General features: G+C 29.9%; 1 protein-coding gene across 5 annotated transcripts in view; it reads right to left on the reverse strand.

The window, feature by feature from the left end:
* Positions 1 to 15,833, reverse strand: part of kn (EBF transcription factor knot) — a 99,111-nt gene that overhangs the window by 60,911 nt on the left and 22,367 nt on the right. For all 5 annotated transcript variants that reach the window (XR_012413084.1, XM_073988587.1, XM_073988586.1 and 2 more), the window contains exon 3: positions 11,817 to 11,872. Coding sequence is in view for 4 of the 5 variants with exons in the window: in XM_073988587.1 (XP_073844688.1) it covers positions 11,817 to 11,872 (56 nt within the window). In the remaining variant the exon portion in view is untranslated. The remainder of the gene's footprint in view (positions 1 to 11,816; positions 11,873 to 15,833) is intronic.

Below are 15,833 nucleotides of genomic sequence, written 5' to 3' on the forward strand. Positions count from 1 at the left end.
TTGGGGAAGAGCAATATCAGCGGCATCATTTTTGTTGGCTGATAAAAGGCCCAACAAATAAGCAAACATACCTACCAAACATCAAATATGGCCGTTCATAATATGTTTTGCAGAAAATTTGCATATGGCCCCATATCCACACACCGATATTTGTATTCAACCTGCCAGCCATCCAACCAGCCATTATAAAGCAAATGCTCTTTTTTCCTGGTTGTTGTTGTTGTTGCTGTTGCAACGCCCCATAATAAAGCTACAAACTGCTGCGGATATTAAAAAGCCAAACAACAAACAAAAGATAAACCATGAATGTATTGCTGCAGTTGTTGTTGTTGATGATGATGACGATGTGATGGTGATGATCTCATTCCTGGTGCTGGGCTCCAACCAAACACGTTGATGAGTGCTGCTGTCACACAGCGCACACATACAGACAGCTTGCAATGGATCTGTGGACTTGCGTGGAGTGTTATTTTCACCATTAATTCCACATGAATATTGGTGGCAACATTAAGTGATAACCACAATGGCGTATTTTGTTGTTGCCTCACTTACTGCCTGCCCTGCATGCTTGCCAGTTGTTGTACTTAAAACAGTCCATAAATTTCCAACTTAAAATGGCAAAGAAATAAAAATATACGTTAAAGCAAAATGGACAGCACCAATTGCAATAGTTGTTGGCGTTAAATGGTGTAAAGAGCTGCCAGGACTGTGGAGGAATTGTACGTTGAGATTTTTATTAAAATTTGTATTAAATATTACTGAGCGTAAAATGAAATATAACAAATATCCACGACTTTTTCTCATAGGAGAATGCTTGTCAAATATTCCAAGAAAAATCTGAAGATTTCGAATCTGGGCGGAAAACCCCCCAATCTGCAGCTAAAAACTGTGAAAACTAAAATCAACAAGTTTAAATTCTTACGAAGGAACAATAAAAATCTTGACAAATATCCACGACATTGTCAAATATTCCAAGTAAGAGCTGAAAACTACGAAACTGTATGGGATAACCCCCAAATGAAAAGCTGACAACTGTGAAAACTAAAATCAACAACTAAACAAGTTCAAATTTGTACGAAGGAATCTTAGAAAACTTGCATTCAAAATTATTTTTACAAAATATCTGCAACTGTTTATAATATTTCCAAAAAAAATCTGAAGACTTCGAAAAACCCCCAATCTGAAGCTAAAAACTGTGAAAACTAAAATAAACAACAAGTTTAAATTCTAACGGAGGAACAATAAAAATCATGACAAATATCCACGACATTGTCAAATATTCCAAGTAAGAGCTGAAAACTACGAAACTGTATGGGATAAACCCCAAATGAAAAGCTGACAACTGTGAAAACTCTAAATCAACAATCAAACAAATTCAAAATTGTATGAAGGAATCTTAGAAAAGTTGCTTTCAAAATTATTTTTACAAAATATCTGCAACTGTTTACAATATTTCCAAGAAAAATTTGAAGACTTGGAATCTGCGCGGAAAAACCCACAATCTGAAGCTAAAAACTGTGAAAACTAAAATCAATAAGTTTAAATTCCTACGGAGGGACAATAAAAATCATAACAAGTATGTATTTACGACTTTGTCAAATATACCAAGTAAGAGCTGAAAACTACGAAACTGTATGGGATAAATCCCAAATCAAAAGCTGACAACTGTGAAAACTCTAAATCAACAATTAAACAAATTCAAATTTGTACGAAGGAATCTTATAAAAGTTGCTTTCAAATTTATTTTTACAAAATATCTGCAACTGTTTATAATATTTCCAAGAAAAATCTGAAGACTTCGAATCTGCGCGGAAAAACCCCAATCTGAAGCTAAAAACTGTGAAAACTAAAATCTACAAGTTTAAATTCGTACGGAGGAACAATAAAAATCATGACAAATATCCACAACTTTGTCAGATATTCCAAGTAAGAGCTGACGACTACGAAACTGTATGGGATAAACCCCATATGAAAAGCTGACAACTGTGAAAACTAAAATCAACAATTAAACCAATTTAAATTTGTACGAAGGAATATTATGCTTGGTTTACATTTACGAAATCCACTCGATTTCAACTGTCATTTCCTTTGCGTATACGTCAAATGAAAACTCATCTGAAATCCGTTGGATTTCATTGGACGTTTAATCAATGGAATTGACAGTTGAAATCGAGTGGATTTCGTGAATGTAAACCAAGCATTAGACAAGTTGCATTCAAAATTGTTTTTACAAAATATCTGCAACTGTTTATAAAATAAATTATATTATTAACTCATTCAAGGTATTCTCTATGAATCTTTCCCTAAAAGAAGCACTGCCAATAAGGGTGAAAATTATGAAAACTAAATTCAGTATTTAAGAAATTGTAACTATTAATAAGTGATGTTAGAAACATTATTTACTAAACAGTTGTTACAAAAAATCTGAAATCTTGTACATGTCTTCTCACATTTCAAAAGCTAGAAGCTATGAATTCGTCCAAAAAGCTGAAAACTATGAAAACCTAATTCCACAGTTAAAATTATAGACGGTAGTAAAGTTCCTGGAACAAGAACTGTTTTCGTTTGTATATTTTTATTAGCTTATTGACCTTTCGTACTTTAGCAATAAAACAATGAGATTTATTACTTTTTATTCCCAACGTTTCGTCACTTTTTTGGTGACGTCCTCAGGGGAAATCGTAATATTATTTAAATCGTGTTTACATTAAATCTAATGTTTAAAACATAATAGACAATTCACACGACTTGGAACTAATATCACAGCGGGTTACTTTATTGCTATCCTGTTTTCTTAAAATAAATTTTTTGAAAAAATCCACGATATCTTTCTTAACGAAAGATATCAAAATCATTTGCTCTGGAAAAAGTTTTAAATTTAATTGAAAAAGTATCAGAACTATTTCAGAGTTTATGGATCCACAACTTTTTAACCAAAAGAAGGCTTCTTAGCTCCACGACCTCTCCTGATCTCCAAAAGAAAGAAGGAATAATGAAGGACTTCAAGTTTAACAATCCACAGATAATTGCTTAAAGAAGGTCTTAAAAAAATTCTTGATGCCTTGGAAATTTCTTCCGTTAAAATAGTTACAGAAATAACAACTTCTTCTCTTAAGAAGTCTTCAAAGAAAGGTTCCAAAAAATACTCGAAGTGCCTGTAAAGTTTGATGAAGAAACAATTGTAGTTTTAGAGAAATTATTTAATGAAGTGCCTGAAAAAGAATGTCTGTGTGCATTGATATTCGAAAATTATTTACTAAATAATGGTTACGAAAAATCTGAAATCATTTACATGTTTTCTCATACATATTTCAAAAGCTGAAAGCTATGAATTCGTCAAAAAAGCTGAAAACTATGAAAACCTAATTCCACACTTAAAATAATAGACCGCAGAATGTTCCTGGAACAAGAATTGTTTTCTTAAAATAAATTTTTTGAAAAAATCCACGATATATTTCTTAACGAAAGATCTCAAAATCCTTTGCTCTGAAAAAAGTTTTAAATTTAATTGAAAAAGTATCAGAAATATTTCAGAGCTTATGGATACGACCGAAACGTGGTTTTCAATAGCAGCACGCATACATCTCCCAGGAAATCTTTCTTTATATTTTCAAAGAGTTTTAATAGTCTCCTTTTTTAAATATTTTATTTTTTTTATATTTTCCTCCCACTGTTCCCTTAACCACATTGCTCAATGCTGCGCATTTGATTGCTACACAAAAATATATTTATAGTTTATCTCTTTGTTTTTGTTCATGTTGTTGTTTTTATACATTTTATTTTATTATTTATGATAAGGCTGTGATTGAAGACATGCCATGCCACGGGTTTGGGATAATCATTGACATGATATTAAATTTTTTTGGAAATAATAATAAAATTCCACTTAAAATTACGGCAATTATTAACAAATTAAAGGTTTAACACAACCCAAATAGAACTGCTATTGTAAACCAGGACATGTGTCATTCATAATTAGCCAGCATCCTTCTGAATACTTGAAATTTCAATATGTCATGCCACCTGACAACTAAAACTAAAATCTGTCGCCATATTTTCTAACAAAAATAAAGGTAAATTGACAAATTAAGTGGTAGTTTGAAAATGGAAAATTAAACTACATTTCACATAGACGACGGCAGCAGACTCCCACTTTTTTCGGCTGTTTTCGTGACAAAAACGAGAAATTTAACATTCAAATTTGATTGATACACAATAAATCCATTAGAATAGATAGGCATTTTGAACAAAAGGCATGAAAATAAAAAACTGTGATGAATTTTCTACCCCTAAAAATGTCAGAAAAAACCCCGAATTTTTGTTTTGATAAAGAAATGTTTTTTTGTGTTTTGGTGTCATCTATTTTTCAGTCATTGTTTTTGTTGCTTCATTTCTAACCATTTATTGCTGACAATTGAATTGTATTTTGCCATGTGAGAAAATTCAATTTGAACTGCATTTTTGTGACTGACTAGCCAGCCAATGCCCAAAAAATTTAAATATTTTGTTAATTGAATTTCATATTTCTGACTTACAATAGTTGCAAAATAATGAAAACGTCTATTAGAGAGACAGAGAAATAAAAGAGAAAAAGAAGAAGAGAGATATACTATACCACAGATAGCAAGGAAAGTTTTAAAAATCCGCCATGTCCCCCTTTATGAATGCACTCATGACTTTTTACCCAAAGACGAACTTCGATCTTTCCTGCTCTGTAAAGAACGAAGCAACACTTCCCTGAAGCAACACTTCCCGAAAAATTAATAAGGCTTCAAAGGGTACGCTATTTGTAGCCTAAGTAAGGGTGGTTCGAACAATCACTACTTCTTCTCTTAAGAAGTCTTCAACGGAAGAGTCTAAAAATATACGAAATGCCCTGTAGAGTTTGATGAAGAAACAACTGTAGTTTTACATAAATTATTTAATGAAGTGCCTGAAAAAGTACGTCTGTGTGTATTGATATTCGAAAATTACTTTTACTTTTTAAGATGTCTTTAAAGATTTAGGAAGATTTCTGAAAGTCCCCGACTTCTTAATTTCCGGAGACTTCGAAAAATCCCACCGGAAAAACTAACAAAAAAGGCATGACTTTTTCCAATAGTATGGCTTCAAAAGTTCCACGCTACCCCAAAACAATAAAGAATGATTCGACTACTTTTGTGGGAAGGTTTTAAAAATCCACCGAGTCTTCCTTTAGAAATCGACTCACAACTTTTTATCCAAAAGAAGGCTTCTTAGCTCCACGACCTTTCTTGATCTCCAAAAGAAAGAAGGAATAATGAAGGACTTCAAGTTTAACAATCCACAGATAATTGCTTCAAGAAAGCCATAAAAATTCTTGATGCCTTGAACAATTCTTCCGTTAAAATAGTTTCAAAAATACGCTGCTTATGCCTAAGTAATCAAAAGCTGACAACTGTGAAAACTCTAAATCAACAATTAAACAAATTCAAATTTGTACGAAGAAATTGTAGAAAAGTTGCATTCAAAATTATTATTACAAAATATCTGCAACTGTTTATAAAATAAATCATATTATCTCATAAATCATAAAATCATAAAATCTGAAGATTTCGAATCTGAGCGGAAAACCCCCAATCTGAAGCTAAAAACTGTGAAAACTAAAATCAACAAGTTTCATTTCGTACGGAGCATGGTACAATAATACAGGTAGCATTATCATGCCAGCTGATGGTAACATAATGTGTCAACTGCATTGAATTGATGTCAAATTTTGACATCTTATGTTGCCAACAATTGCCGATGCGGCTACCTGTGTATTTGTACCATGGTACGGAGGAACAATAAAAATCATGACAAATATCCACGACTTTGTCAAATATTCTAAGTAAGAGCTGAAAACTACGAAACTGTATGGGATAAACCCCAAATGAAAAGCTGAAAACTGTGAAAACTAAAATCAACAATTAAACAAATTCAAATTTGTACGAAGAAATTGTAGAAAAATTGTTGCATTCAAAATTATTTTTACAAAAGATCTGCAACTGTTTATAAAATAAATCAATAAATCATTTTAAAAATCCACCGAGTATTTTCTAGGATTGAGAAATTTTGCTAGCAGCAAAATTTTCTTCCTTAAGAAATGGACGTCCGATTGATTGCCCAAAAAAAAAAGATTATTAATTGCACTACCTGCTCTCTAAAGAAAAATACAGTTCTCTGAATCGAGAACAATTCTGTAAATGCTGAAAACTATGAAAAGTAAATTCAGTAATTGACTAAATTGAACTAAAAATGGAATGGACCATTCCTCCTGAAATAAGTCTTCCCCCAAGGTAGGGTTTTTGTAAAACTCCAAAATATATTTTTTTAGGAAAGGTTCCAAAATCATTTCCTCTGAAAGCTGAATACTATGAAAAGTAAATTCAACAATTGACTAAATTGAACTAAAAATGGAATTGATCATTCCTCATAAAATAAGTCTTCCCCCAAGGTAGGGTTTTCGATAAACTCCACGATATTTTTTTTTAGGAAAGGCTCCAAAATCCTTTCCTCTGAAAGCTGAAAACTATGAAAAGTAAATTTAATAATTGATAAATTTAACTAAAAATGGAATTCATCATTCCTCCTAAAATAAGTTTTTCCTCAAGGTAGGGTTTTTGTAAAACTCCACGATATATTTTTTTAGGAAAGGTTCCAAAATCCTTTCCTCTGAAAGCTGAAAACTATGAAAAGTAAATTCAATATTTGACTAAATTGAACTAAAAATGGAATGGACCATTCCTCCTAAAATAAGTCTTTCCCCAAGGTAGGGTTTTTGTAAAACTCCACGATATATTTTTTAGGAAATGTTTTAAAATCCTTTCCTCTGAAAGCTGAAAACTATGAAAAGTAAATTCAATAATTGACTAAATTGAACTAAAAATGGAATTGATCATTCCTCATAAAATAAGTCTTCCCCCAAGGTAGGGTTTTCGATAAACTCCACGATATTTTTTTTTAGGAAAGGCTCCAAAATCCTTTCCTCTGAAAGCTGAAAACTATGAAAAGTAAATTTAATAATTGATAAATTTAACTAAAAGTGGAATTCATCATTCCTCCTAAAATAAGTTTTTCCTCAAGGTAGGGTTTTTGTAAAACTCCACGATATATTTTTTTAGGAAAGGTTCCAAAATCCTTTCCTCTGAAAGCTGAAAACTATGAAAAGTAAATTCAATATTTGACTAAATTGAACTAAAAATGGAATGGACCATTCCTCCTAAAATAAGTCTTTCCCCAAGGTAGGGTTTTTGTAAAACTCCACGATATATTTTTTAGGAAATGTTTTAAAATCCTTTCCTCTGAAAGCTGAAAACTATGAAAAGTAAATTCAATAATTGACTAAATTGAACTAAAAATGGGCATTGACCATTCCTCCTAAAATAAGTTTTCACTCAAGGTAGGGTTTTTGTAGAACTCTATGATATATTTTTTAGGAAAGGTTTCAGTATCCTTTCCTCTGAAAGCTGAAAACTATGAAAAGTAAATTCAATAATTGACTAAATTGAACTAAAAATTAAATTGATCATTCCTCCTAAAATAAGGGAAGACTTAGGTAGGGTTTTTGTAAAATTCCACGATATATTTTTTAGGAAAGGTTTTAAAATCCTTTCCTCTGAAAGCTGAAAACTATGAAAAATAATTGACTAAATTGAACTAAAAATGGGCATTGACCATTCCTCCTAAAATAAGTCTTCACTCAAGGTAGGGTTTTTGTAGAATTCTACGATATATTTTTTAGGAAAGGTTTCAGTATCCTTTCCTCTGAAAGCTGAAAACTATGAAAAGTAAATTCAATAATTGACTAAATTGAACTAAAAATGAAATTGATCATTCCTCCTAAAATAAGTCTTCCCCCAAGGTAGGGGTTTTGTAAAACTCCACGATATTTTTTTAGGAAATGCTCCAAAACCCTTTCCTCTGAAAGCTGAAAACTATGAAAAGTAAATTCAACAATTAACTCGTTTGAACTAAAAATGGAATTGACCATTCCTCCTAAAACAAGTCTTCCCCCAAGGTAGGGTTTTTGTAAAACTCCACGATATATTTCTTTAGGAAAGTTTTCAAAATCCTTTGCGCTGAAGTGGTATTGAGCGACTTTCGTCTGTATTTTTAAATAAAACCCATGCCTTTTGTTGCAGCGTCTGTCACCAATATTTCAATACACGAGATTTTGGCACACTTCTATTTATAATTGCATATAATTCCTTGCAAAATTTCCTTTCTACCACTTTTCTGAAACACTTAAGCCTTCCACTCATATTACCAAAAATTATCTTCCCGGCTAATCCAGGCCACATGATTTTATTGTAACTTCTCAATTTTCATAATGCAATTGTAATTCAAAACTCAAGGGTTAATGTGCTACAAAATGTGTCGTTTTTATAAAGTTTGGCGAATCAAACAGTCACCCTAATGTCTGCAGTCTAACCGGCTAGCTAGCACAAATCAGCGACACAGGCCGTCTCTTGGCCGATGACGATGCTGATGATAACAATTCTATAGCGAAAAAAAAATCATAATTACACTTGATCAGATAACATGTTACAAATGCTTTTAAAGCGCTTAATCTACACATAAATTCTTTTGTAAACTGGTGCTGGCATCGCACACGCACACAGGAAGAATCCAGGCGGCGGAAGGAAATAAGTATGGAAATCAAAAAGGATGGATGAATGAATTGTTTGGTCGGTTGTTGGTAAGGAAGGAAGGCATTTGTAGCAATTGCCTGTAATTTGAGGACACATGATGTCCTGCCACTGCTGCTGATGTTACTACCACGTGCTGTTGATATGGCTTTGAGATTATTTTTTTTTTTGGCTACAATAGGATCATATTTCATATAGCGGAGAGAGAAAGAGAAGTGGAGCGCCAAACCAAAACGAATGCAATGCCAAATGCTTGGCGTTTTTATTGGAACTGCATATGACCAACCAACCAGTAACAACTTATCGCGATTTTACGCATTATATTTTTGTATTGGAACAGGACCTTCCGCACCGTTTTTGTGTTACAGTAACTGCATTCCATCGATTTTTTAGGTTTTATTTTTCATAATTTTGACATGTTATTGTCTGCATTATTTCAGCTGTTATTGCTTTTGGCTGGTTGGTGGACGGTCATTGTAAAGGATACTTTTTTTCGCTATTATCCTTTGGGCCTTTTGTCTAGTTGTGATAGGTTTTTTGGCATCATCATGAAAACAATAACCATAATGATGACGTCGATGATTAGCATAGTATTTATGTGGATGGTATAGAATGCGTTTTGTTTGGCAGGACATAAAGGTCAGTTGGCAAACGTTGGGAATGGAAATAATTTTTGAAATAAATGTTTAGAAAATACTCAAAGCTTTAAGTTTCATCATAACAATTTGGCATTTGTTAAAAATTGGATTTAGTTTTCATAGTTTTCAGCTTTGAATTTTGACAAATTCGTAGTTTTCAGCTTGTAAAACAGCAAAATAAACAAACTTCCTAGCTTAAGAACTAAACTAACCAATAAATGGTAAAGTTAACACAATCCCAAACCACAATTTTCACATACATACAATTTATAACACATAACACAGGCTGAAAACTGTGAAACTAGGTAAAGGTTCTAACTTTAAATTCTTTTTGACCAATGATTGAGAAAGAGAAGAAACTGCAACAAGAAAAGACATAATCATAATTTTGAAATTTGTATTTAAAACACAATATCCCTACTAGTAATGTATGAGTCCTTGACATTATCGGTAAGCATATTTTGTTTTATCTATTTGTAGATTATAAAGAATTCCAAATTCTTGTTTTCTATGTTCATTATTCAATCGCCCATCCTGTCTCCTTAACATTTCGGATCTCACTCATTAGTTTGAATTATAAACTGTTATTCAAATTAAAAACCATTACCTACCAACCCAGAAAATACAAAACCAACCGCCCCATAATTTAAACACAAAAAATCAACCCTTATTTTGCAGGGCAAAAAGGGATAGTTAGTTTAGCAGTACCTCAAACAAGGACACACTCCAAACTACGCGCTCTACATTATCTTATCGTAATGATATAACTTTAATCTAAATAATCGGATCAAGTGATTGTTCTTTTCTTTACCATCCACACAATACCACCACCAGTCACCAACATTTTCCTGTTTAAGAGTGAATGCCCATTAGAAGTAATCTAAGCCTTTTTTACAATATTGAATGTGGGAAAGTTTGGTTTTTGAAATTGTTGCTCATTTTTTGGTTGGTGGGAATGGGAGCTGAGAAAAATTTGGATTTCAAAAATACACATTATTTAATTTTGATTAAGCTTAAACAACTTCTTTAGAAAATGTCCTGGCTTGAGCATGACAAGAAGTCTACGTTTTTGCCACAATCACAACTAATTGAAATGTTTAATAAATAATGAATATTATCATTGATAGTTTCCTTCATCCGTTTCATATTCCGTATCTTGTTTTTTTTTTTTTGTTTTGCCGATTTGCTAACAGCTCTACAGAAAAACATTTTTCGCCACATTGTCTTATTGTCATTATCATTGCAATCATTATTGGGCCCATTTATTGTCCAATATTTGAAACAAGAAAAAATGTTCAAATGAAAAAAAAGACACATGGCTCATTGAATTTCTATGGACAGCAAGCGGCGCACAAAGAGGTCAGTCTAATCGATATTTAAAAAACAAAACAGAAATACCCAACACATGATGTTCAATAGAAATTCAAAATATTAGCCTCCCGAAAAACTGAAAGGGGTATCTTCGATGTTCTGTGACATGCGACACATGCCATAAGCGATAAAAGAAAAATAAAAATCAAGAATTTTTGTTAGAAAAAAAAAACACGCATATGGCCTATGGAGTCCATAAAAATCCAACCACCCACAATCATTGTTGACTGGCGTGATATTGTGGAGTCAATAAAAATTTGTCACTTCTAAAAATTAATTGCCCTTGAAAAACAACAACGAACCAAATGAACAACAACAAACAGCAGTGACAACAATAATAACAACTAACATACAGGAAAAAAAACAAACAAATGCTAACAAGAATCAGGCGTTTAAATTCCATTTACTGGGGAAAGAAAGAAAAAAAGTGCACCCACAATAATTTATCCCAGGAAGTATTTGGCTCTTGGTTCTGCTACATACACCTTTCTGCTGGTGGTGCATAAATGAATGAATTGCTTGGACATGCAATCTTTGTTGTCCAACAAACAAGACATATGGCCCAAGTAATGCTGCCCTTTTTTTCCTAACTTCTAAAAAGTGCAGCATTTGCAGTTTGAAGCCCAAAAGGATTGCCTGCCTTCCTTTGCTGTGTGTGTGTGTGGAATGTTTGTGTGCCACTTGCAATAATCCTTTTTTTGGTGGGCGCTACCTTTAAAACTTAGTTTAGCTAAGGTTACAAATGGTAATGGTTTAATTTTCTTTTCCTCATTTTTCTACTCCCTCATTGGGTTGGTTGTGCTGGCGATTCGCTTTAACTTGTTTTAGGTTTTCTTTCTTTTGCTGTGACAACTCAATTTATTGATTGAGTTCGAGAGAGCAGTGGAAATGGAATGCGTGCGTTTGGACGCACTTAATTAACTGTGACAATCAATTTTGCTATGCAACTTATGGCTCAATTATTTGTTGAATTGTTTGCCATTTAATGGCTTTTTCATCGATGAAATGGTTTGCAAAAACGCGTTAAGTCGAAGCACACGGACATGCAGCATGGATGGATGGTTTCACTGCAATTTGTTTTTCGGTGATTTATGATGGCTCAATTTTTTTTTTGTCGGGGACATTAAGAAGTTGTAGGTAGGTGGTGGGTGATACTTACTTGTTTTGTCACTGAATCGATGAGACGCACAAATATGTCCTGTTCTTGGCGGGCACCTGGAAATGAGAAAGAGGAAAAATAAATAAGCAAAATTGAAAAAAAGAAATCCACGAATATAAAAATTCATTAAAAAATTCACGACTTTAAAAAAATGTTTAAAAAAATTCGCGACTTAAAAAATCTTTAACAAATGCAAGACTTCCGAAAAAATTTACTACGACTTTAGATAGAAATATGTAAAAAAATCGACGACTTCAGAAAATGTTTTTTTAAATAAATTGACGACTTCAGAAAAAAATTATTTAAACAAATTGACGACTTCAGAAAATATTTATTTAAATAAATTGACGACTGCAGAAAAAATTATTTAATAAATTGACGACTTCAGAAAAAATTATTTACAAAACCCCCGACTTCGGAAAAAATTATTTAAAAAATCCACGACTTCAAAAAAATATTTTAAATATCTACGACTTCAGAAAAAAATATTTAACAAAATCCACGACTTCAAAAAATTATTTAAAAAATCCACGACTTCAAAAAAATATTTTAAATATCTACGACTTCAGAAAAAATATTTAACAAAATCCACGACTTCAAAAAATTATTTAAAAAATCCACGACTTCAAAAAAATTATTTAAAAAATCTACGACTTCAGAAAAAATATTTAAAAAAAAAATCCACGACTTCAAAAAAATTATTTAAAAAATCCACGACTTCAGACAATTTATTTAAAAAATCCACGACTTTAGAAAAAATATTTAAAAAAAATCCACGACTTCAGAAAAAAATTATTTACAAAAAATTGACGAAAAAATTATTAAAAAAAATCCACGACTTTAAAAAATCTACGACTTCAAAAAAAAATATTTAAAAAATCCACGACTACAGAAAAAATTATTTAAAAAATCCACGACTTCAGAAAAAATTATTTAAAAATCCACAACTTCAGAAAAAATTATTTAAAAAATCCACGACTTCAGAAAAAATTATTTAAAAAATCCACGACTTCAGAAAAAATTATTTAAAAAATCCCCGACTTCAGAAAAAATTATTTAAAAAATCCACGACTTCAAAAAATTATTTAAAAAATCTACGACTTCAGAAAAAATATTTAAAAAAATCCACGACTTCAAAAAAAATATTAAAAAAATTCACGAATATTTAAAAAGAAAAAAATATTTAAAAAAACCCACGACTTCAAAATAAATATTTAAAAAAATCCACGACATCAAAAAAAATATTTAAAAAATCTACGACTTCAGGAAAAAATATTTAAAAAAATCCACGACTTCAAAAAAATATATTTAAAAAGAAACAAAAAATATTTAAAAAAATCCACGACTTCAAAATAAATATTTAAAAAGAAAAAAATACTTAAAAAAAAATCCACGACTTCAAAATAAATATTTAAAAAGAAAAAAATATCTAAAAAAACCACGACTTTAAAAAAATTATTTAAAAAAAATCCACGACTTCAAAAAAAAATATTTAATAAATCTACAAATTCAGAAAAAAATATTTAAAAAATCCACGACTTCAATAAAAATATTTAAAAAAATCCACGACTTCAAAAAAATATATTTAAAAAGAAACAAAAAATATTTAAAAAAATCCACGACTTTAAAAAAATATTTAAAAAATCTACGACTTCAGGAAAAAATATTTAAAAAAATCCACGACTTCAAAAAAACTATTTAAAAAGAAAAAAAATATTAAAAAAAATCCACGACTTCAAAATAAATATTAAAAAAGAAAAAAATACTTAAAAAAAAATCCACGACTTCAAAATAAATATTAAAAAAGAAAAAAATATCTAAAAAAACCACGACTTTAAAAAAATTATTTAAAAAAAATCCACGACTTCAAAAAAAAAATATTTAATAAATCTAAGACTTCAAAAAAATTATTTATAAAAAAACCACGACTTCAAAAAAATATTTAAAAAATCTACGACTTCAGGAAAAAATATTTAAAAAAAATCCACGACTTCAAAAAAAAATATTTAAAAAGAAAAAAATATTAAAAAAATCCACGACTTCAGAAAAAAAATATTTAAAAAATCCGCTACTTCAAAAAAAATATTTAAAAAATCTACAAATTCAGAAAAAAATATTTAAAAAATCCACGACTTCAATAAAAATATTTAAAAAAATCCACGACTTCAAAAAAGTTATTTAAAAAATCAACGACTTCAAAAAAAAAATATTTATAAAGTCTACGACTTCAGAAAGATATATTTAAAAAAATCCACGACTTCAGAAAAAATTATTTAAAAAAATCCACCACTTCAGAAAATTTTTTTTAAAAAAATCCACGGCATTAGATAGAAATGTTTAAAAAAATATACGACTTCAGAAAAAATTATTAAAAAATCCACGACTTCAGAAACAATTATTAAAAAATCCACGACTTCAGAAAAAATTATTAAAAAATCCACGACTTCAGAAAAAATTATTAAAAAATCGACGACTTCAGAAAAAATTATTAAAAAAATCCACGACTTCAGAAAAAATTATTAAAAAATCCACGACTTCAGAAAAAATTATTAAAAAATCCACGACTTCAGAAAAAATTATTAAAAAATCCACGTCATCGGAAAAAAATTATTAAAAAATCCACGACTTCAGAAAAAATTATTAAAAAATCCACGACTTCAGAAAAAATTATTAAAAAATCTACGACTTCAGAAAAAATTATTTAAAAATCCACGACTTCGGAAAAAATTATTTAAAAATCCACGACTTCGGAAAAAATTATTTAAAAATCTACGACTTCGGAAAAAATTATTTAAAAAATCCACGACTTCAAAAAAAAATATTTTAAATATCTACGACTTCAGAAAAAAATATTTAACAAAATCCACGACTTCAAAAAATTAGTTAAAAAAATTCACGACTTCAGAAAAAAATATTTAGAAAAATCCACGACTTCAAAAAAAAAAAAAAAAAAATAGTTAAAAAATCCACGACTTCAGAAAAAAATATTTTAAAAGTCAACGAATTCAGAAAAAATATTTAAAAAAATTCACGAAAAATATTATGTAAAAAATCCACGACTTAAAAAAAAAATTAATTAAAAAATCCACGACTTCAAAAAAAAGAAATAATAATAATTAAAAAATCCACGACTTCAAAAATTTTTTTTAAAAAATCCACGACTTCAGAAGAAAAATTTTAAAAAATCTACGAATTCAGAAAAAATATTTAAAAAAATTCACGAAAAAAAAATATTTAAAAAATCCACTACTTCAGAATTTTTTTTTAAAAAATCCACGACTTCAGAAAAAAATATTTGAAAAGTCTACGAATTCAGAAACAATATTTAAAAAAATTCACGAAAAAAATTATTTAAAAAATCCACGGCTTCAAAAAAAAAATATTTAAAAATTCCACCACTTCAGAAAATTTTTTTTGTTAAAATCCACGACTTCAGGAAAAAAATATTTAAAAAGTCACGAAAAAAATTATTTAAAAAATCCACGACTTCAAAAAAAAAAAAATATTTAATATATTTAAAAAAGCCACGACTTCAGAAAAAATTATTTAAAAAAATCAAACAATTCAGAATTTTTTTTTAAATCCACGACGTTAGATAGAAATATTAAAAAAAATCGACGAAAATCCACGACTTCAGAAAAAAAATATTTAAAAAAATCCACGACTTCAGAAAAAAATATTTAAAAATATCCACGACTTCAGAAAAAAATTTTAAAAAATCCACGACTTCAGAAACAAATATTTAAAAATTGCATTGAAGAGGCCTTGAAAAATTCTTTAAATAATTTACGACTTTTTGCCTTGAAAAGGCCTTGAACAATTCTTTAAAAAAATCCACGACTTTTGCATTGAAGAGGCCTTGAAAAATTCTTTAAAAAATTTACGACTTTTTGCCGTGAAAAGGCCTTGAACAATTCTTTAAAAAATCCACGACTTTTTGCATTGAAGAGGCCTTGAAAAATTCTTTAAAAAAATGACGACTTTTTGCCTTGAAAAGGCCTTGAACAATTCTTTAAA

The sequence above is a fragment of the Musca autumnalis genome, unplaced genomic scaffold (assembly GCF_047663935.1).
Source record: "Musca autumnalis isolate F117 unplaced genomic scaffold, ASM4766393v1 scaffold_5, whole genome shotgun sequence".
Lineage (NCBI taxonomy): Eukaryota > Metazoa > Arthropoda > Insecta > Diptera > Muscidae > Musca > Musca autumnalis.